This window comes from Hakea prostrata, chromosome 7 (genome assembly GCF_041222555.1).
Source record: "Hakea prostrata isolate BN-2017 chromosome 7, UWA_Hpros_2, whole genome shotgun sequence".
NCBI lineage: Eukaryota > Viridiplantae > Streptophyta > Magnoliopsida > Proteales > Proteaceae > Hakea > Hakea prostrata.
Genome location: NC_142606.1, coordinates 9,634,571 through 9,657,446, shown reverse-complemented (window position 1 = coordinate 9,657,446; position 22,876 = coordinate 9,634,571). Strand labels below are relative to the sequence as shown.

At 36.8% G+C, this 22,876-nt stretch overlaps 2 protein-coding genes across 3 annotated transcripts; one reads left to right on the top strand and one right to left on the bottom strand.

The window, feature by feature from the left end:
- Positions 1–55: 55 nt before the first annotated feature.
- Positions 56–7,806, bottom strand: LOH1 (RNA-binding CRS1 / YhbY (CRM) domain protein). Of its 2 annotated transcripts, XM_089161345.1 has the most exons (6): positions 7,363–7,806; positions 6,992–7,125; positions 6,041–6,263; positions 3,595–3,913; positions 2,390–2,797; positions 56–917 (listed from the first exon to the last, which is right to left on the bottom strand). In XM_089161345.1, exons 3-6 carry the CDS (start codon positions 6,154–6,156, stop codon positions 396–398), a joined length of 1,365 nt encoding a protein of 454 aa, XP_089017471.1. In that variant the 5' UTR covers positions 6,157–6,263; positions 6,992–7,125; positions 7,363–7,806; the 3' UTR covers positions 56–395. The 2 variants fall into 2 exon arrangements, with proteins under 2 accessions (XP_089017471.1, XP_089017470.1); XM_089161344.1 differs by lacking the exon at positions 6,992–7,125.
- An 8,255-nt stretch (positions 7,807–16,061) lies between these two features.
- On the top strand, positions 16,062–19,475 carry AIL5 (AINTEGUMENTA-like 5). Its single transcript, XM_089163520.1, has 9 exons — positions 16,062–16,600; positions 16,707–17,052; positions 17,156–17,238; positions 17,504–17,512; positions 17,643–17,731; positions 17,823–17,896; positions 17,972–18,022; positions 18,111–18,187; positions 18,352–19,475. Exons 1-9 carry the CDS (start codon positions 16,390–16,392, stop codon positions 19,059–19,061), a joined length of 1,650 nt encoding a protein of 549 aa, XP_089019646.1. The 5' UTR covers positions 16,062–16,389; the 3' UTR covers positions 19,062–19,475.
- The last annotated feature ends 3,401 nt before the right edge of the window (positions 19,476–22,876 follow it).

The following is a 22,876-nucleotide window of genomic DNA, read 5'->3' as shown; positions in this document are numbered from 1 at the left end:
CATTGTGTGGCAGATTTTCCGTCCAAGTTGGTATCGATTGAGTGGCCTTTATTCAATTCTTGGTTTCTGCAATTATATTAGGCAGATGTGCTTGTATGAGCTCTTGTTCTCAACTATCCATTTTTTCCCCTTTTGGGCAAATGTAAAATGACCAACTTCTACTGCATTATATTATATATTAAAAAACCAAGAAAGCCTCAGGTGCAACAACCTAAAAGATGGGTTATAGTCCTTCCAATCCAACTATGTATTCCAGAATATAGCAAACTAGGCCACTATTGCCAACTGTAAGAGGCTGAGGAAATCGACACCATGGACTCTATAATCACAGGATAGCTCAAATGAGTACAAGTTTTCAAAACTAATAATCACATATTTAAATATGATACATAGCCTCATCTCCACTTCTTTTTTAACAGTGATCCTGCTCGCAGGAACATCCTATCAACCTCATCGAGGTCTGGTAGTTCCACATCTTTCTTCCTCGAGTCGGCGGAAATCTGACGCAGGTGATCCTCAAAATCTTCTGGCTCCTCCTGGTTTTTCTTCGTCGGAAACTTGTCAAATTCATCTAGATAAAGTGATCGTTCTGCCTTTTGGTCCACATCCTCATCAGAATCTGTCTCAAAGATATCGGACAAATCTTCTGATTCTGAATCAATACCAGATTCAGTTGGAGACTCATTGTGTTCAGACAGTATCTCTTCCAACTTAGGTGAATGCTCCAACTGCTGGTCATATAGGCCAGAGTTCTTGTTGCTGTCACCTGGTGTCTCCTGGACTTTCTTCCCAGGGTCAGTTTTATTTTCATGCTCCATTTTCGCTTTAGCTTGAAGCAACTCAAGCTCCTCTTCAAGCCTTGGGATGTGCTTCCGTACAGCTCGAAGGGCATCCCTGTTTTTGGACTTATCTAGAGCCTGCACATTAAAACAGAAAAAAGGTGGTAAATGCATATAAAAGTGTATGTTTGTGCTCGCATTCATGTCGATGTGATTCTTGTGGTGTTTTGAATGAGAGAGAACAATGGTGGTCGTTTCAGACATAACCCCACTTTCTTGGCCTCTTCATATAGCACTATTTGTTTCAGTGGGTTGTAGAATTCTGTCATTTCACATTTTCAAACACAGTGTGAGACAATGATAGTAATTGAGAATGACATGTAGATCACTTTCAGAACAATTTGAAAAGCCTTTTTCTATCTGACTACAGAGCACCGGACAAAAGAAATTTGGGAAAATTACTTGATTAGCTAGTTTTAAGTTTTCATTTACAAAAGTAACCACTCAATGTTCCACTAAACAAAACTAGCTAAAATTAAGTTTGGATTTACAAAACTAGCCAAAATAGTGATTTTTCATTCCTTTGACATTTTTAACCCCTAAAACTAACCAGATTGAAAATGGAAAATCACTATTTTGTTCAAAAGGGGAAAATCACTAATTTTTCATTCTCTTTGGACATTTTTACCCCCATAATGGTATGATTAATTTTAGGGGTAAAAATGTCCAAATTGATGAAAAATCACTATTTTGGCTAGTTTTGTAAACCCAAACTCAGTTTTAGCTAGTTTTGTTAAGTGAAACTTTGAGTGGTTACTTTTGTAAATGAAAACTTAAAACTAGCTAATCAAGTAATTTCCCAAAAAAATTCAACAAGACGCCTTGTCCCGACTAAATCAGGTCAGCAAAAGATCACATGCTCTAAATATACCTACAGAGACGTCAGTTAGAAATATCATTACAAGGTACTCTTCCAATAACAACACAATCCCTCTCAATGTGTCCAACTTCTTTTCGTTTTTGTTTCTGAGTCAACTTAGCTTTGACTATTCACTTTACAATACTACTTGGGTTAAATGAATATGTTTACAAGTACTACCAAACAACCAAGGATCATCAGATTCACCTCCCATGTCACAGACTTTTACTTGACAAAAATTTCAAGGACTCACTGTTCAGAATACTGAAACACAATATATCTGACAGCTAACCCCGGCATTTCATATCACCAAAAACAACCCCGGCATTTCAAATAAAAAAAAAAGTTTAAAGAAAAAAATAAAAGGACTACATTTCGTTGCAGAAAATTCAGTTAAATATACCATAAGACCTGATTTTTATTTCCTAATAAATTTCTTAAATGAATATTGCAACACAATCATGATTTCAACATCTCCATTGTATAAAATTTCCAGTTATTCAATATGTAATTTTCATTGCTCAAAGTTTCTAACAGGAGACATGAATCACAATTTCCCCTAGATGGAAGATAAATGTCATAATTTTCACCCATGTATGACTGACACACTTGATGATAATAATAGCAAGAACTAAATACCAGTTATAAGACAAAACAACAACACTTGCAAAGACAGGAAGGTAAACAATACCTTCTTACGGGAAAGAGTGATCTTGGGTGACATTATCTCTGTTGGTGGTTGAGAATAGTTCTTCCCTCTGTACATGATAATTGTATATTCTTCATGAATGTCAAGAACAATCCCTCCACTCAATCTTGCTAGCTCTGCTGCAATCTCCTTGACTTCCTCAGGACTGAAGTTTTTCACAACCACCTTTACTGTCTGGTGCTTTTTCCAATGTAGATGCATGTTCAGGATTACACCTTGGAAGATTCCACGCCTACCAATTGGCACATAATTCTTGTTCTTGAGTCCCATCTTTAAGAAGAAGAAGTGTTCCTCTGGTGTCAAGATTTCTGGATCATGAGTTGCTTCTAACGACTCTGCGGGTTCAATCTTCTTCAGAGCTTCTACAACTCTAGCCTCCTTCTTTTGAGCCTGTTACATGAAGAGTAGGAGAGCAATAAATTAGAGACTGTATAGACGTTTCTCAATGAGAAATATGGCTTTTTAACATATGCAACATGTTTTATCTCCGAGTGATCGATAAAAGTTCAACTCCAATGTTTGTTTTGGTAAAAGATCAGATGATTATTTAGCCTAATCAGCAGCTTAGTCTTTAAGCTTCATCAAAATTTTCAAACTTAACTGACCCCATTTAGTTTAGGTAAGACTGAGCCGTTGTGACAAAATTTTCATTTGTCCAAATAAACACAACATAAATAAATAGATGTGATCAAACAAACACGCAATCAACATGTAGGGATGCCCACACACTAATAGCCAATAATCTTGGGCATGAAACCCACGGATCAAATGAAACCGCAAGGTCTATTATCCAGATACCCTTCTGTTAGAGCTAAACTCAGATCTCAGGACTGCTATCATTTACACCTTAAGACCTCTAGCTAGTACTATATACATTCACGTAGGATTTCTCTTTTTCAGCTACTTCAATAGGTTTGCTAGTTTTGATTCCTCCCTTCAGTTTTATATTGATTACACAGTTGTTTGTCAAAGATTCTTCACAAGGATTGAAAAAATCAGATCTATGAACCATTTCTAAGAAATTCTTTTAACCAAAAGTAATTATTGCAGGATCTACCCAATGACAAGCCCGTATCATTGAAATTGAGCTGCATGAATTACAGTGACAAAAGAGAACCTGTAGTTTAAGTATCTTGAGTTTCCTGTTACGAAAAAATATGAAACGGAAAATAGCACAAGGAACTCACCTTCCCCAATTTATACAATATTTTTTCCTCCGCTGTCATCCGTGCATACTCCTTCTTCTTTTTATACCTGAAGAATTTGAGCCACCTAACAACTGCCCTTTTTCCTTTTAACTTTTTCCTCTTCACCTTTGGAGTAGCATTACCATCAATGGATGTTCCAGTTTCCAAATCCTTGATAGAACTTGGTACATCAGTGACCATGTTACAGCGCTGAATTGAGAGACTCCAGAAACATCTCGTGAGGTGACAGCTTCTGGTTCCAAAATATGAGACAAGACCAGGACTCTGATTGAAGACCTTGCACAAAATATCATAGGAGCTACTATGCCATGAGATACTCTCCATCCATACTTGCTATCAAAATAATGTGAGAGGAAAAAGGTACCAAAGAATCATATATATTTCATCAAGGGTGACAGAACATGAGCACTGTGTATGCCTATACACACACACACACACACACACACACACACACACACAAACACAAAATATAGATAATAGATATATAGATAGATAGATAAGAGGGGAAGAGCAAGACAGAACATGGTTTTCAAAGTGTCCGGCCTAGGCGGTATTTCAACCGCCTTATTTGCCACTACTTTGTTTATGTGCAGTTTTTCAGCCGCTTTTTCGCCTACTTGCTACCACTTTGTCACCTTGTGCGACTAGACGCCAAATCAATTGTTTTTTTACATTTTGTATATAACAATATTTTTTCTTTTTTTAAATCAAATTTTATTCTACAAAGCCATATACGAATTTAATAGTTAGTCATTTCGGAACCGAGAATCAATGAATCATAAATGGATAATGATTTGGAAACTGGAATAATTTGATCTATTAATTTATCGTGTTTGGTAAACAAAGTGGTAAAAAATGGACATATCAATCCCAATTCGGATTCAAAAATTATTTGCTTATTTTAAAAATGTAGGGTGAAATAATGCCCCCCTAAAATTATTGCCACCTCTTGTTTTATCCAATTTATCAATTAGACCCCACCTTATGGAAATCTACATTAACTCAGGGGGTGGACTGAAAACTCCTTATATAAAGAAAAAAGAAGGCATTATAATAAGACTTTGCTCCACCTTATGGATCACTATATTGTTTTGATGCTTGATTAGATGAACTTATGTTTTTGCTTTTGGAATTTTTTTCATAATTATGATTTTTGAATATTTGTTTAGCTTATAATAGAAATTTATTAGTTTAAATGTAGTTGTATTGAAAAATTTTGACCCAACCATTTTGGTCGCCTTATTGCCACCTAGGTGGAACCCCAACCGCTTTGGTTGCCTTGCTGTGTTGACAACCATGAGACAAAGTAAGTGTTCATGCTCTTAAGTAATCATTGAGAAAGGGAGAAACACACCAAGAAATAACAAAAAGGCAAACAGTTAATTATGAAGCAAGACAAACAACAAAAGGAGATGCAAAGTCACATAAAATTTGTAACATCTCATGACCACGTTCTATGAACATGAGGTCACAAGGATTTTTTTTTCTTCGATCAAAAAGAAAAATCAGATTGAGTCTCACAAACACTGTTAGAGGTACATGTCCAAGACCACAGGAAAAAAATATCCCAAGGAAATAAGTTTCCTCAATGAAAAATAGCCAACAAAATTCAGCAATATGTGAAGAACTTATCCACAAAAAATGTAGAGGTTATAGAACTTAGTTCATAATAAAAATCCAAAAATATCACTTTAACTATTAAGGCTTCCTTTGGTTGCAAGGGAACTAAGGGGAAAGGAAGTGATATTTTCATACTTAAAAAGGAAACCTATGTAATCATTTGCAATCATTACTGTATGTGACTATATATAACTAACCCCATGTCATTCTATATTTGATTAACAAGTTTCACTTTGCATGCAATTCCTTTTGATTTTGCCAAGTAAGTAAAAGTAACATGTAAAATATGTTATTTCTAAATATAATATGAGATTTAAATAGCTTATACAATGACAAGGGGTAATGATTATGAAGTTTTCTTTTTATGTATTAAAATTTCACTTCCATTCCCTTTAATCCCCCTGTAACCAAACAATGCCTAAGGGTCTGTTTGGTTACATGAATCCAAAGATTTGAAATCTCTAGGGATTCACATTTTTACACTAAAAACGTGAATCTATAGAAATCTAAATTTCACCCCTACTATAAAAGCACTAAACATTTGAACTATGACTCCATAGATATTTTTTTCAGAATGAATCTACAGATTTCATTGCAAAGATTCAGGCTAACCAAACAGTTAATTTTATGAACCATGACTCCATAAATTTAAAATCTCTAGATTTTTGAAATCTCCAGACTCAAGTAACCAAACAGGCCCTAAGGACATCAGTTAAAAGTGGTAAACAATGTAAATTTCTAATAAATAACACGAATAGAGCATTAACATGAAAGTAGAAATAGTGAAAAATTAAAAGAAAGATACCTCGCTTTCCAAAGTACTGGTCTATGTAAGAAGAGCAGGGAAAATAAAGGATTGTAAATGGAAGTCTTGATCTGGTGAGATTTGCACATTGCCACTGAAGTAAATAGCCCCAGCATCTTTTTCTTTTCAAACTTTAAGGTGTCTTGTTCTTCTTGTAGTCTTAGTTACAGTTATAACTTATGAATACCTACAGCTCCTGTTCACCATGAAAAATACCCTCTCCCTGCATGTAACCATGAAAGCTTCCTGTCAAGAGTTTAAACTTGGTACAACACAAGAGCATAAGATACAGATACAGAGACAGATCATAAGGCTGGACCTTTTTTTTTTTTGAAGGGGGGGGGGGTAGGGAGGGAAGAAGAAGAAGAAGAAGAAGAAGAAAGAAGAAAGTGTTAAGGAGGAGCAATGGATTATGGAAATTCATGTTTAATACTGTTGTTGTGGGCATGCATATCATGGAAAAAAATAAAAATATATATTATGCTCAGGAATGTCAAAAATCAAATAAACTACCAAGCATTTATACTGCTACAAATAAATTGGGAAACATATATCTGCAGAAGCCTCTGGCACTGGATTGCCCTTTGCTCTTTTATCTAGAGCCATTTTGGTACATAGTCTGAGAGAAGGAAATCAATCCCATCTATCAATTATATCTGGACCTTTTCTTCAATTAATTCTGGCTTTAATGCTACATGGATACACCATAAGCCATTTGGCAAGCTAATTTGGCTATGCATGCATTGACACCCAAACGAAGACGAACAGTTTATATAGGATCGTCACACTTTCTTTTTCTCTAATTAGTTTCCCTTTTAATAAATTTCTCCATTATTTCATTGCTAGTAGTTGAGCAGTCATGCTCAAGGTTTTTTTTTGGGTAACCATGCTCAAGGTATTACATTCTAGGCAAATTGGATACTTGTTGATCTTCACTAAGAGTAAAAGTACCTCCACTGTGTCACCTAGTTAATTGTCTTCTCCTTTGTAAGCTTCTCTTGCTTCCACCAGAGTCATTTGCTTTAGCATCACCACCATTAAAGACCAGAAAAACAACATGCAATTGAACTCTTGCATTCATATCTCTGAATTTTAAAAAGGATTATAAAAGATAAAAAAGGAATGCAACATTATAATTTTTTTCCTTCAATAATTCGGTCATTCTCTATTGGACTTTGGCAAAAGATCGAAAATTTGAAAACATATCAATCGAAACCCCAAAGGAAGTTTAGCAGGAGTAGAAGGGGATCATATATCAGTTTAAAAATGTCTTGTTTCTCAGGGGGAATAAAAAGAAATTGAGAAAGGAGGGGATTACATACCTTCTGCATTCTAGACTTCAGAACCACCTTACCAGGTTCTCGTGCAGAGGAACAGGAATATTAGGGGTCAACATTTGCCAGATGAAGCTACCATTGCTTTAGTAACAACAATATTCATCAGAAATTTCCATAAAAGCAAGCAGATAGGGTGGATTTTAAGAATTCGAATAGAGTTCCATAGGTGCGTATAAGTTGTTGCAGTTGTGTATGGCAGAGGACTCTGCTTCACGCAGACCCACCACAAGGAAGAGCCGAGACGAAGAAGTTGGAGAAGAGATGAACCGCTGCAACAAAGTTTGCCGAGTGGAGTTGGTCACCGGTGGCGGGTGGAATTGGTCACCGGAGATAGAGAAGATGAAGAGGGATCACTGACGGCGGCTAGGGTCGGAGGTTCGTTTGGGAGGAAGAAGTAAAAAAGAAAAATGGAAAAAATTATACAATTCGACGAAGAGGATATTTGCCGATGGTCTGGGGGAGCGCAGCAGCAGCAGATACAGGAGTTAAGAGAAATGGGCCAAAGCCCAAAGCCCAAAGTCCATATTAAAAAAAATTAAACAACAATTTACGTTCATGGGCTGGGCTAGAAACTCAAAGCCATTAATTAAAGCCCAAGTGAATTGATAATTCTTTATTGACCCGAACAACCGACGGAACAATACAAACCGTCTTTGAACCCTAATAAATAAACCAGTGAGATTTGGTCGGACCATCATGCAATGTGTGAATATTAAGTCAAAACTTTATTTGGAATCTTTACTTTACCATAAGAAAATCGATTTTAAAAAAGACTTTACCAAAAAAATTTTGATTTAAAAAAGGAAATTTATCATCTTTTATTTCTTTTATTGACTTTAATGGATTCTGTAAAAAAAAAAAAAAAAAAAAAAAGATAATTTTTAGTGCCACCCTTTTAGTTACTCCTAAAATTAATGTCATCCATACTGAGTTATCTAATTTATCAATTATACCCTCTTAGTTACTCCTAAAATTAATGTCATCCACTTCCCTCTAGTAACAATGGATCTGATGTGATGTCTTGGATCCAATCCACTGAAGATATTTTTTCGATACACTCTGCATATGAGACATTGATAAAGAATGAACCAGCTGTAGATATGGAAATATTCGATGAAAATTTTTGGAATACTTCTTGGAAAGAATAGGTTGATGACTAATGCTAGAAAGCGCCACTTGCATCTTCAAGATAATGATAAATGCAATCTTTGCATGACAAAGGTGGAAGATGTATTACATGTATTTAGGGATTGTTGCTTTGCAAGAAGCATTTGGAAACGTATGGTTAAACCACGAAATCAAATATGGTTTTTTAGGTGCGAAAAGCAGGAATGGATCTATGCCAATATCTGTGGGTTTGTTGCCAAATGGAGCAACGATTGGCCTAAGCGATTTGTGTGTACCCTACAATTTCTTTGGGGATGGCAAAATCGAGATATCCATGAGGTAGATTTTTCCAGACCAGGGAATGGTATGCTCATTATCGAAAAATTTTATTGAGCCAATAAAGAAGCTTGGACAACATGCCGAAGCCTAGTTCTTGATCCAAGTAAAGAATTAGAAGTTTTAGGGTGGACATGCCCTATAAGAGGATGGTTTAAGTGCAACACGGATGCTGCTGTGAAAGTGAAGGAAGGCTACACTCAATTAGGTGGGGTGATTCTGGATCAAGAAGGCCTGTTCAAAGGAGGATTTGCTATCAAGATTCCTCTATGCCATGTAGTAGAGGCGGAACTGCGCGCAATCAAAGAAGGGGTAAAGGTAGCGTTGGATATGGGAGCATGGCCACTCCAAAAAGAATCAGACTCGCTGAAGGCCATAAGGTTACTAGAACCAAAAGTTAACGAGCAAGGATCGATGGGAAGATTAGTTGCTGAAATTCGAAGCCTATATGCTCCTCGAGGCCATGTTAGATTTAGTCATGTGAGGCGTCAAAATAACAAGGCTGCTGATTGGTTGTCTAAGAGGCGGCTAATTGGAAGAGATGATCTGGTCTTTTTCAATGATCCCCCACAGGAAATGACAGACTTCCTTAGAGAGGATTGTCTCAAGAGTTGTGTTCTAGTTTGATTTGTTTTGTTTTTTGGGTCTTTTGACCCCGTTTTGTAACAAAAAAAAAAAAAAAAAAATACTTATATATATATAAAATAAATATATATATATATATATATATATATATATATATATATATATATATATATATATATATATCAATGATAATTCCTACTATTCGTGTTATACCAAGGGATACAAATTAACAGGCTCATATTGGTCAAACCAAACTAGGTAACTAAACAACAAGCCTTATTTGAAAGAAATAGTAGCTGACGCCAATATGCTTGTATGCACATCCCAGGTGAAAGTGTAATGCATGTTTTATTTCATTGTGACCATGCAAAAGCACCGGAGAGCTTCCCCCCACGGATGATTCACGAATTTGTGGGAAAAGTATGCATGATTGGTTAGATTTTGGACTACAAATCCATGGGTGTAATCAACGGATATTGTTTTTACTATTTGCAGATTTTATGTTGGGTGATATGGAATGACCGAAATGAAATGTTATTTCATGGGAAAAATCATTCTCTACCCGTCTATTAATTGGATGTACAGATTATTAAATGAAATTCATGGCTCGGAAAATGAGCGGCCAAGAGCGGTGTGGTGCCCCTATTTTCGGTTATGCAAACGATTTGGATGAAGACGATAGTCGTCGGTCCCTTCAAAGTTTTTACGGATGCATCGTGGGATCGACCCTCTCAAATGGCGGGAGAAGTCGCACTATATGGAGCACCGCTTGATTTGGGCAAAAGCATCTTTTTGTTTTGGTTTTCCAGCGGATGGAGCGAAGCATTAGGGAGCGTTTTGCAACCTTGATTGGATATCGAGTTACTTCACTCGTTGCCTCCGCCATTAAGGCCTTAAATGGCCAAACTCCACATTGAGATCGGTTAGTTGTGGGCTGGTTCAAGAAATTAAAAGGGCAGTTGCTTTGATTTTGTCCGTTTTGTTTTTGTGAATCGATCTAGAAATCATCATGCTGATTTTCTTGCCAAAGGGGCTAGGGCTCTTCAGTTAAGTAGAGTTTGGAATGATTTGCCTCCTATGTGTATTGTTAATCCTTCTGTTATCTCCTCTAGATTTAATCTAGAGGCACTTACCAAATGAACTTGGAATGTAACTCCATGGAATATCAAATGGTTTGTATGAAACAATTCCCAAAAGGATCCGACAACATTAAAGTCATCAAATAATGTTATAAATACCACTGAGCTCAAAAGGTAAAGGTAGCTAACGATTAATTACCTTACTTACAAGAGACTGCCACCAATCTTCTTTCTTAGTTGTTCCCATCACTTGCTCCATTGTTGGAGGCGGCCTCGACTTAGACTAGGTTGGTCCGTTCTGTTTGCAAGTGATTTGGCGTTCGTATCAAAAATTGATAGCAAAAGTTAGAAAATCAATAGGGGACTCATGTAAGCAAGTTAAACTTTTCTAAAAAACAGAAAAATCATACACTTGACTCATCTTTATCTTCTTCTATCATCTGCAACCCTACCTCTCCTTTTACTATTACATCATCATGATTTTTACTCGCATACAAATATTTATTTTTTCACTCTTTTCCTGTCTTCTTTCTTTAAAAATTAACTGAGGCTCAATGTTGTAAGCAATTGGAGTTTTGATTGATAAATTAAATAAATCATGAGTTTTCTGTTTACCAAAAAAAAAAAAAAACTCAGATGGTGTTCTACCAAAGAAAAACTGATCAGCCGGTGACACTGATAATTTTCATTACTAAAACTTTCTTAATCAAATTTTCATATCTGATTCCTCAAAAAATCTAAACTTTCACTTATCCTTTACCAAATGTTTTAAAATATTCAAATTATTTTATTGTATTTTAACTTCCATCGACTTTTCTGTTAGAGTTGAATTGATTCATATATTATTTGATGAAACCTTATTCCCACAACTCTACATGAGAACATGTAAAATGTGATCACCTCTTTAAAATTCTCATGCACACCATGATTGACCTTTTCATGGATATATAGATTGAGATGTTACGCAACCAAACAGCAATCTCTGGCAGAGAAGTTAAAATAGATAATATGAAATCATAACCAACAGTGAAGACTACGTATACAATTGGTGGTTTCTGTCTTCCTGTGGGTATATGTTTTTGTTTATTTCAGTCACTACCAGTTGAAGCCAGCATCAGATAAGGCAGATTGCACTTGGAACTCTGAAAACATTCCAAGTTTGTGGCTTTGGAGCATATCGAGTGAATCATCATAACTCAGCAAACCCGTTAAAAAATTAAGCAAAAGAGAAGAGAGGAACGTGAGGAAGTGAATGATAGATTCGTTACTGTGCAGAGAAGCAATTAGTTTAGGAATAATTTGACTTTGACCATGGACAGCAGCGCTTGAATTACTGAAGCCCAGCCCAGCAATAAGCCAACACTCACCGCCCATTTCTCCCACTCTGTTTCGGCCCTTTTACTTACCCAATCGGCCAATCCCTTCCCCTTCCCCACCACATCTCTGTTATACATAAAAATAGTATTATTTTCTCTCCCCACCCACCCTTGCTTTTCTTTAGTCTTTTTCACTTTCCTCCTTATCCGGGTTTTATGGGCTTCATGAAGTCCCACATAGCTGTAGTTTTATAGTCTTTTGACTCTTCTTTTGGGGGTAAGATGGTGATTATCTTTTAAGTATTACCTTTGTTCCGGAAATATAGTAATTTAAATGGATAAATATGGATCTTCACTTTCTCTGCTATTCCTATATGTATGTTTGACCTAATGGGTTCAACTTCAATGTTGTGCATTAAACGTTTAGTATTATGCTGTCAACGATTGAGATTAAAATCTCGATCGAAATTTTGATCTCAACCGTTGGTAGCAAGCATTGCGCATTTAATGCACAATATTCAAGTCTGTCCTGACCTGATGGTTAAACCAGGCATTTGATGTAAATTGGCAAAAAAAATTTGTGAATAATGAGGGCTTTCAAGTGACTCCTCGTGAGGCACATCACCCTTGAGTCCGGATCCTCCACCCATACTGGATTATTGACAAGTATCTAATCTCAAAGCAAGATCTTCTTTTTACTTAGTAACGATGATTATTGTGTATAATTTATCCTCACTCCAAAGAAATTTTCTACCATGGGTTGGGACTTGGGCTTGCGAAAAGAGTTTAGATCACCTGCCCTAGGGAAAAGAAAGGGAGGACACCTCCACAACACATAATAGGTGTGGTCCCATCTTTAAGACTTGCTTATCATGTCTCAAAGGTAAAATCTTGCTCTATTGTGTTATGTGGAGCTACTCCGAGCATAGCTCTCCCTAGGGAGGAGGATCCACTACCTTGAGATCCTTCATCAAAAGGTTTAATAAGCCTTACTTAGCAGATATAAGTTTTGTATTAAAATTGTTGAGTTTTAAATCCTCTCCCTATGTACTATTTAGGGTTGCTCAATGGGCAATGACCAATACTTATGAGTGAAACGATCATAAATTTAACTCTTTTCAATGGTATACATACAACATTCTTTGCCTCTTAATATAATAAGGTATCAATTCCAAAAGAAAATTTTGGATTTGAAATTTTGGTTCAATTCTACAATTAACCCAACTTGTTATAAGGATTTTTCTTGTTAGGGTTTAAGGAAGGCTATCCAACTTAGGAATAATAATAATAATAATAAATTATTAATTGTTGAATTCTTGTGGTGATGACTAAGCTACGTCTACGTTCCTATATAAAAATGAATAGACTTTACTTGGATTTGTGGACCTATAATATTTGTGTCCCTTGTTTTCCAATTTTGTAATCAAACAACCCTTACCGTTCTGATAAACTTGCATTACTTTTCTTTTCTATTAGTACTTGTTTTGTTTTTTGTGTATGATTTTAATTAGATAGAATATGCATTTGCATTAGTTTATTAACTATATACATATCCGTGCATCTACAAAATCCACGTTAGGGTTCATGTATAATAGATAAACATGAAAAGGAAAAACATATTATTGTCTAGTCACATGGTTTCTATATATATTATCATAGAACTAACGAAATTTCACATATGGCACCTAACTCTAAGGGTAGGGTCACATGTAAGCATCAACATCCATGCTATCTAAATAATTATTTTGATACCCTTACATAAGCTTTCATTGACACATTCCTTTCATAAGATCTTTGCTTTTTCAAAATAATTCTAAGTAGACAAGTGGCAAATCTTTATTAGGGGACCCCATTAATGTTGCATGAAGGACAGTTAAGAATATTAGGTGAGGGTCCTCTCTATGAAATAACATTTGGAGGAAAGGGATCTATGTATCTATGTTCCATGCAGAAATGAATATAGTACATCACATGAAAATAGCCGTCAATATGTGGGGTTCCAACATAAGATCAAAATTTCTTTGGTTGCAGCGATCGTTGGTGAACACCGCCGAGAAACTCCAAATCTGGATACAAGTCTTTCTACGGCAAGCTTGAACGTCTTTACGGCAAAGCCGGATGGCAGGTTTGACCCTCCTCCGCACTTTTGATGTTACCACTGCGACAACCAAACGATTTTTGTGTCCGCCCTTGAGGCGTGTTGTCTGTCCACCCTTGAGGCATGTTATGTGTCCGCCTTTGAGGCGTGTATTTTGTTCCCTTATGTAGGTGCCGGTGCTTATTTGATGTTGTATTTGTTGCAGCGTTATTTCTAAGGGTATATTGAGCTTGACCCAGTCCTTACTTAAGATGACCCTGTCTATTGCATGTATGACAGTTTGGTCGCTTTCCGCTCCTTGGTTCGGTGTGAACCTTATGTTTTCATGCAGCTGTGTGTCTGTACTTTTATTTTTTTAATGAATGAAGTACTGGTTATTCCCAAAAAAAAAAAAAAAACATAAGATCAAAATTCTAGTTATCTCCCCTGATGGATCCGTAACGCTTAGTACATGAAATCCTATGTGGTCCCGTATAGTTGTAGCTAGCTAGCATTAAAAACCATTAATGAACTCTTACCCTTTTAGTACCACTTCCTTTCTCTTTATACTTAAAAACTGTCGTGAAGAATGATATATATTGCAGAGAAGACACTGTGTAGTGTTGTAACTTTTTAAGCAAATAAGGGAAAAGAGGATTCAATAAGGGTTACCTTAAGCTGTCAGTTCCATTTGAAACTTAGTTGAGTTTATATCCATTTTTAAGCAGATTCAACGGTCTAAAGGGAGCTACAAATGTAGGTCACTTTAGTAAGTTTCCATTGTTCATTGCAACTGTTTTCTATTAGCTTTAGCTGTTTGGAGGTATAAAGAGAACCAAAGCAGAAAGGGCAAAAGTGATGTACGTATGTATAGTAGATTGAAAAAGTTTCAGAAAATTCAAAGTTATCTTCTTGGCTTATAGTCTAGATTCTCTCTGTCTAGGCAGATAGTCTCTAAATCCATAAGGAATTTGGATTCTCTCTACCCAGCCTGTCTATACATTCATACACTCACAATTATATGAGTGTAGAATTCATACTGTCCTGTCCATCGGACTCAAACAGACTTCTAGGTGTTGGTGTATGACTGTATGGGCAAGCTTGGTGGAGAGGATTTGGACTCCTCTCCAGATTGGGCTACCCCTTTACACAACCCCTGTGTCAACCCAACCCAACCCATGGGGTGGGGCATGGGGGGACTGGTGGAGAGGATTTGAACTATACATCTAGTGGTATAAATTTGCCCTTAATCTCCTAAACTCGCATCAAGTCCAAATGGCACCCCAACCTGAGGGTGAGTGGGTTGGGGGTATGGCCTACTTTGGTGGAAAGATCTGGACTATACATCTAGGGGGTACAAGTTTGGCCTTAAAGGCTTGAACTCTCTTTAAGTTCAAACTAAGTGTGGGTTCAAAATTGTAGACTTGATTAAAGTTAGGGTTTGGTCAAGATCAAGTGCATTTGCTCTCTTCTAGTTGAATTACATCATTCTCTTACGCTCTTTTAGAGTCAACATCTCAAGGCTACCTTTTACGTATAATTTTAAACACACTAGGGGATAGAGTTCAACCTATCAGTTAAGAGGCGATGGCCTTTGCTAATTGAGCAATCTTAATGGTCATAATTAATGTAATTAATGGTCACATGCTAATCACATTGGTTCAATTGACTGGACGGTCGAACCGGTGATACCCAATTATCCGGGCTCGTCTTAAGTTATATCCATATCCATATAAAGACTAAAAGGTCAAAAGCGTCCTCATAAGTATAAAATATTGGAATTGGATTAAGTCCCTCATGGAGAGAAAAGTGAATGTCTAGGATTCGAGTTTCTGAGTCCGGAAAACGCATCGACGTCCATGGTTTCATTCGATTCCAATCGGACGGTTGTAAGTGGAAGAGATATTTAAACATGTGAAGCACTGGAGTATATAACCTTCATGCATGATATGTGAAACGTGGCAGGGTTTCAAGTACGTATGGCCCTTTCGAAATGATTTAAACATACGTGTTAGGGTCCACGTCTCGGCTTCTTTCCAATCTTGCTTCCCCTACTCGAAACATTCTCTCTCTCTCTCTCTCTCAATAACACTTCGTCGGTCAAGAAAGCAAAAAAGAAGAATGAATATTACCAGAAAAGAAAGCAAAGAACCAACCCAACGAAGAAGAGAGAGAAACCGCCGAGTCGTCCTATGAAAAGCTTACATTTCTCCAAAACCTTCATTTATTTTTCTTTACTTCAAAATTCGATTACACAAAACAATAAAAACTCAACTCGTTCTTACACCACCTTGAATCTCGTGCGTGGCTCCTTCAGGACCTCCACAGCTCATCTCCTCCTCTTCTCTCCTTCACCATTTCACATCTTCTTTTTCTTCTCCTCTTCTCTGCCTCTATATCTGTGTCCCTCTATTTCAACTCTTCTTCGTTCTTCTCGCCTCTTCTCTCCCTGTCTCTTTCTCTCTCTCTCTCTCTGTGCTTCGTAACTTTCAAGAAAATTTCTCCTCGTTTGATGCCTCTGTTCAACTCTTTTTCCGAAAACACCCCTCTCTCTTCTGTCACAGACACCAACACACCAACAACAACAACAACAGCAAGCATGGACTCTTCTCAAAACTGGCTTGGTTTCTCCCTCTCCAATCATCACAACCCTGCAGGAGACTCTTCAGGGCTCTGCCTCTTCGAAGCCTTCAACACCACCACTAACAAAAACAACCAACATAGTAAGTAAAAGTAAAACCAACCCAGCACCCAAAACAACAAAACCCAGAAATTTTTTTTCCAGATCTTTGAGTTTTAATCGTCTCTTTTTAATCTTTGATGGTGTAGATGGAGGTGACAGCAGTAACGTGGAAGATGATGGCAACAGAGCATCGAATCTGTCGATGCTCACCGCTGGACCAAAACTGGAAGATTTTCTCGGCGGATGCGGCGGTGCAACCGCTGGTGGTGGCCAAGGTTCTTTCTCTCAGTTTTCCGGCGAGAATCAGTTGGCGGTTGCTGATACCGCTGGTATCTATGATTCAGAGTTGAAGACAATTGCTGCAAGTTTCTTACGTGGGTATTCAATGGAGCAAACTGGAACAGAGAAACCCACTACTCTGGTCGAATCTGCTTCAAAGAAAGCTGTTGATACCTTTGGACAGAGAACTTCGATTTATCGAGGAGTCACTCGGTAATAACACTAACACTAACCCATTAAATTCTTTACACTTCTAAATTCTTTTTTTGGGATCTAAGTGATGGGTTTTCTTCTCTGTTTTGATTTTGTTCTTCAGGCATAGGTGGACTGGAAGATATGAAGCTCATCTATGGGACAACAGCTGCAGAAGAGAAGGACAGAGCCGCAAAGGAAGACAAGGTTAGTAGAAATTTCTCTCCTTTAGCTGGCAACCATTTCCGTTTGGGTGTAATGTGCATTAACTGTGACAAGAAAAACTTGCTCCAGAAAAATGTTTATACGGATAGGAATCCTTGTAATTAACTGCAAACGAGGAATCTTTTTCTTCCTTGGTTTACTTCTTTGGCTCAAGTGTGGTTGTGTAATTTTTGTTTGTTCTTTTTGTGTTCATGTACACGATGAAATGATTACTTCTATGGACGACAAAAATGATGATCTTCTGCAGTTTATTTGGGTAAGTTTTTCGTGGTCTTTTCGTAAGAGAAAAATCATCATTAATTTTTTCTTTCTTTTAACATTCAAAGATCCTTCCAACAGTTCTAGTCTACCATTCTTGATTGGGTTATCAATCGAATTATTTGCAGGTGGTTATGATAAAGAAGAGAAAGCAGCCAGAGCGTACGATCTTGCAGCTCTCAAGTACTGGGGTCCAACTACGACGACAAATTTTCCGGTGAGTTATTTTGCTCAGATTCAGATATATTTTTCTCAACTTTTTCTTTTTGGTTCTCACAGAAGTTGGCTATTTTCGTTTCTACTTGAAGGTTTCTAACTATGAAAAGGAGTTGGAGGACATGAAGAACATGACCAGGCAGGAGTTTGTAGCTTCCCTTCGAAGGTATTTATCATGATATAGAGCTGGTTTTGTTTCATGGGTTTGAGAAAAATTTTAAAATTTTATATTTCTTTACAGGAAAAGCAGTGGATTCTCTAGGGGAGCTTCAATATATAGGGGTGTGACAAGGTGGGTTTCTCATCCTTTCTTTTTGGCCATCTTTTCATATTGAGAGCTTTGAAACAGTGATCTGAAATGGGTTTCATTACTTGTTCAGGCATCATCAACATGGTAGATGGCAGGCAAGGATAGGTAGAGTTGCAGGCAACAAGGATCTTTATTTGGGAACCTTCAGTGAGTACTTCTTCCTATTCTTCATCATGATTTTCAGTTAGTATGTAAAACTGAGTTGTTGCTGGTGTTTAATCTCTGTTGAATGTAAAACTGAGTTGTTGCTGGTGTTTAATCTCTGTTGAATGTAAAACTGAGTTGTTGCTGGTGTTTATTCTCGTCAACAGGGACACAAGAAGAGGCAGCTGAAGCCTATGACATTGCAGCAATCAAGTTTAGAGGTCTCAATGCAGTGACAAACTTTGACATGAATAGATATGATGTGAAAAGTATTGCTAACAGCAATCTTCCCATTGGAGGCATCACAAACAAAACCAAAGCTTCTTCAGAATCAGTTTCTGATAACAAGAGTGGGTCAGATGATAGAGATCATCTCTCTTCAGCATCTTCAGTATCTTTTGTTTCACAGCCTTCTTCTGCAACTCTCAGCTTTACAGTACCTATTAAACCAGATCCATCAGACTACTGGACTTCTATCCTGGGTTTTCAAAGTCAAAATCAAAATCAAAATCTGTCTCAAAGTTATATAAGGGATCATAGTGCAACTGCTCCTACTACTACAACTGCAACAACTATGAGTTTATATCAAGATAGCTTATTGAATGGAATGGATTTTTCAGCAACTTCTGCTGCTACTGTTGCTGCTACAAATAATAATGGGTTCTTGAATGGAGGAGGAGGAGGTTTCATGGTGCCTCAAAATAGTCCAAGCAGTTCAATATCAATCCCATTTGCTACTCCCATTACTGTGACTGGGAGCAGCAACAGTTATGAGGTTTCTAGTTATGGAAGCTGGATGGGTCCTTCTCTCCATGCATTTCAAGCTGCAAAACCTAATCTATCAGTATTTCAGACACCCATTTTTGGAGTGGAATGATCTCATCAATCCAGAGAGTAGAGGTGGAAAGAGAGAATATGTGAGGTGGGTTCCTCTAACGTGCGCCTGAAGAGGTCTACTTTGCCTGAAAAGATGAGATGAAGCTGACATTCCGTTCAGGGTAGCAGAGAGCTGACAGAAGACTAACAGAAATCTAAGCTTACCGTCTTCCTTCCTTTTTCTTTTTGGTTTTTCCGCTTTAGTTCTTTTACTTTTGTACTGACATGATTTATATGAGTATAATCGGAAAGAGCTCTTCTGTAATCTTTATTTTGGTATCAATGTGAAGGCTTTCTTCCTTTCCTATTCCATGCCAGTGCTTTCTCTCTCTCTCTTTGTGAATACTATTTGGATGATTGGATGACCTTGTTAACTTAAATTTATCCATGAAAGATTAGATTCTAACGTATATAACTGAATGTGATTAAGATTTCGTTGCACTTCTCTCTTTTCATTGAGCCAAAAGAAAACCTTCTCCTCTCTACATATATAGAAGGTGCCTGACCTTGTTTGCTACTTGAATAGATCAGATTAACCTCTATACAAAACGGGTAGACGTTCATTCAAGCTTGTTAGGAATGAGGAAGGAATGAATTGTGGTTTGCATGCATGGAATTAGGTTATAAGAATGAAATGATGAACACTTGTCTTTCAACATTACTGTTCATCTTTTATTTCCCTCCATCTTCCCAGCTTTTGAATGAGATTTTACATGACTTAGTCTTCCTCGTGATCATTGTGTTCACTTTATTGCAAAAAGAAGGTCTGATATTAAGGGACTAAAGAGACAAAATGGAAAAGATACTAAAGAGACCCATACGTGGGGAATATACTTATGTCATCATTATACATATTTAATCATCTCCTTATATATGGTTTTCTGATCATCAAAAGGATTTGGTGAAGTAAATAATCATTTTTCCATAAACCAAACACACGCGCAAGTCTTAGCTCTATCTTTGCTGTTTTGTTTGAAAATCTCTTTCTGGGCCGGGTGTCCTGTCCTTTCTCTCATCACAGAAGAGAGATTCAATTCAAATCGGGTCTTTTCTTGTCTCTACCCTACCTGGATGATGGCTGTCTTGTACCTTTCGGCGCTTATTTAGAAATTTATATTATGAAACCCTCCATGCATGGTGTTTGACTGTAGTTTGACTGACTTGTTTATAGGGTTCTTAGCTGTCTTCCCTCCTCTCATTATCTAATCAAATTTAACAACTCCAACATTCACTTTAATTACCCTATGATGAAAGTTCATAAACTAGGAACCCTAAACCCTACCTACACGAAAGAATCCAAACCCACCATTACAGAAAAAACCAGAGTTAGATTCATAGCTAAGGACCATTTTTACCATCTATATATATATATATATGTACACCACTATGGTGGCACCTCTATGAATGGGTGAATTATTATTTTTTGCATTTTTTTCCAACATGGCTATAGGTTTCAATCTTTTGTATCACAACCAATCAATCTTTATATCTCAATTCGATAATATGAAAAATTGGGTGTACTTGAAAATTAGGAAATCAATAGTTTAGGATAGAGTTGAAATGAAAGCAAAATCTAAATCCATGCAGGTTTATCGCGTGTAGAAGAAATTCTCGTGGTACATAAGGGCAAGTTAAAAATACAATCCTATCCTTTAATATTGGCTTTGTCATTAAATTTACTGTAAACTATAAGCTCCCTTCACATGCTATAAGCTGCAAAGCAAAGTCTACATTTATAAATTCTCTTTAGGGTATGAGCCAAATGAGGGACTGTAAAAAGATGACTCTTTCTTTAGCCGCACTTGTGGGCACACCAGGGTCTTCTTCTTCTTTTTTAGGGTGATATAGATGAGATGTCGGCCACACCACCTGCCCTCCACTCTATACACAAATGAACCTTGTGCAGTAGTCTTTCCTACTTCTTTTTTCTCATTTTTTAAGTCTTACTTGATATGTTGCTTTGACTGAGAGTTTCAAACTAAACAGTATCTTAATCACTACAGCCACTGTTCAATTATAATTGTTAATTCAAGAGGGTTAAGGGTTTGTCCACTTGGGAGCTAACAAGGAATCCTTGAATCAAGGACATTGCAAGTGTTGTCCTTTAAGACTTTCTCTCTCTATATAATTTACCCTCTTAGTGTAAATAATTAAGTACTTTAATTATAAAGTAATGAGGTCACACGTGCTTGTCTGACGAGAATGATCAGTGGAGCGTGCGTTCACCCAGAATAGTCGTCGTTATCTCTTTGACGCGAAAGGAACGTGAAGATGTTATCCATCTCTCGAGAGATGGAGTGTTTATGAAGGCAATCTATCTATAGAGGAATAAATTATTTAAACAATTAATCAACTTGAATTAGTTAGAAGCATCAGATCACATGCAAAGGCCATTCATGGCTCACCTTATATATATAGAGAAATAAATTTGACTACATGATAAACATAAGATTGATGTATTCATAGGCACACACGATTTAAATGAGAGAGAGAGAGAGAAAAGTGCTTGACTAATGGTCAATGAGAGGCTCTTCTTCTAACATCATCATTGAAAGAGATAATAAGTGAATCAATAAAGCTAAGAGAGAGATGTTTTTGTTGCATTATGAGGCCATTGTGATAGTAGAACTTTAGTGTAAGGCATTTTGGATCCATATGCACCACTATAAATGTTGGACATGAAATGATTATGTTAGCTTTATTTTTTAGTTGGCTGTTCAGGTTGAAAAGGAAAGAAAAAAGGAACGGAGGTAGTGAAGAAGACCATCAGTAATGTTTACTAAGTTTTGTGTCTTTCAGACTATAGATGTAGAAAACTTCAAACCTGACTGAAGCACCAGCTATGTTAAAAAGTGAACCAAAATTAACATAGTTAGCTGTGTTGTTGCAGAACAGCAGGAACCCATAATTCTTTACACAGTTCCTACCATCCACGAAAATAGAAATCCTATCACTATTTTTAAAATGGGATTGCATTGACAGGTCAACCAGAGCAAAATGTTTTGATGCTCAGAAAATGGAAATTGTCTTAACTTTTGGGAAAAATGAAAAACATTGAGATGAAATTTATAGATAAATAGGACTTGTAATCTGAATTTTTCTTTTTTGAATATATTTTGAGCAGGTGTGAAAGGCTAAGTTTCTAGGTAGGGGTTATGACTGTAGAGGTAAGAGCAAGATGGCACTATTCCTTCACCCACATGAATGAAGTTATGGATAAAGACATTTTAAGTTAGTTTCTTTCTTTTTTAATCAAAGAATAAAAACATATATATATATATTACTGATAAAGCATCATACATTTGTCTGAAGCTAAAACTACCTCGTCTGTTGGTTGAGGCATTAGTTCTAAATGTAAAAGACATTTTAAGTTTAAACGAAAATGTTACCTGTAATAACATTACTTAAATAATGTTGATGTATTAGTTTATCATATACAATGCCTAATTGAAAACGTTCGTGTCATTTACAATTTTTTTTTTTTTTTTTTTATAATTAAATTAATTTGTCATGTGTAATCACGGTCCGACAGATCGACTGGTGTCGCCGTGTCACTAGCCGGCAACACCACCGACATGTCTATCGACATGTCGGACGATTTAATTAATTTTATCGACTGATCCGGCAATCGGTGGTTGAGGAGAAACAACGGAGAGTTGCAGACGAGACAAATCTTGTGAGCTCAAGGCAAGGCAAGTAAGGAGAATTCATAAACGCCTAGAATCGTAAAGGCATATCAGTGTCGATACTTGAGTGGGACGCATAGCGGTCTCAAGAGCAAAGAGACGATGATCAAAGGAGCCGAGAATGGTTACC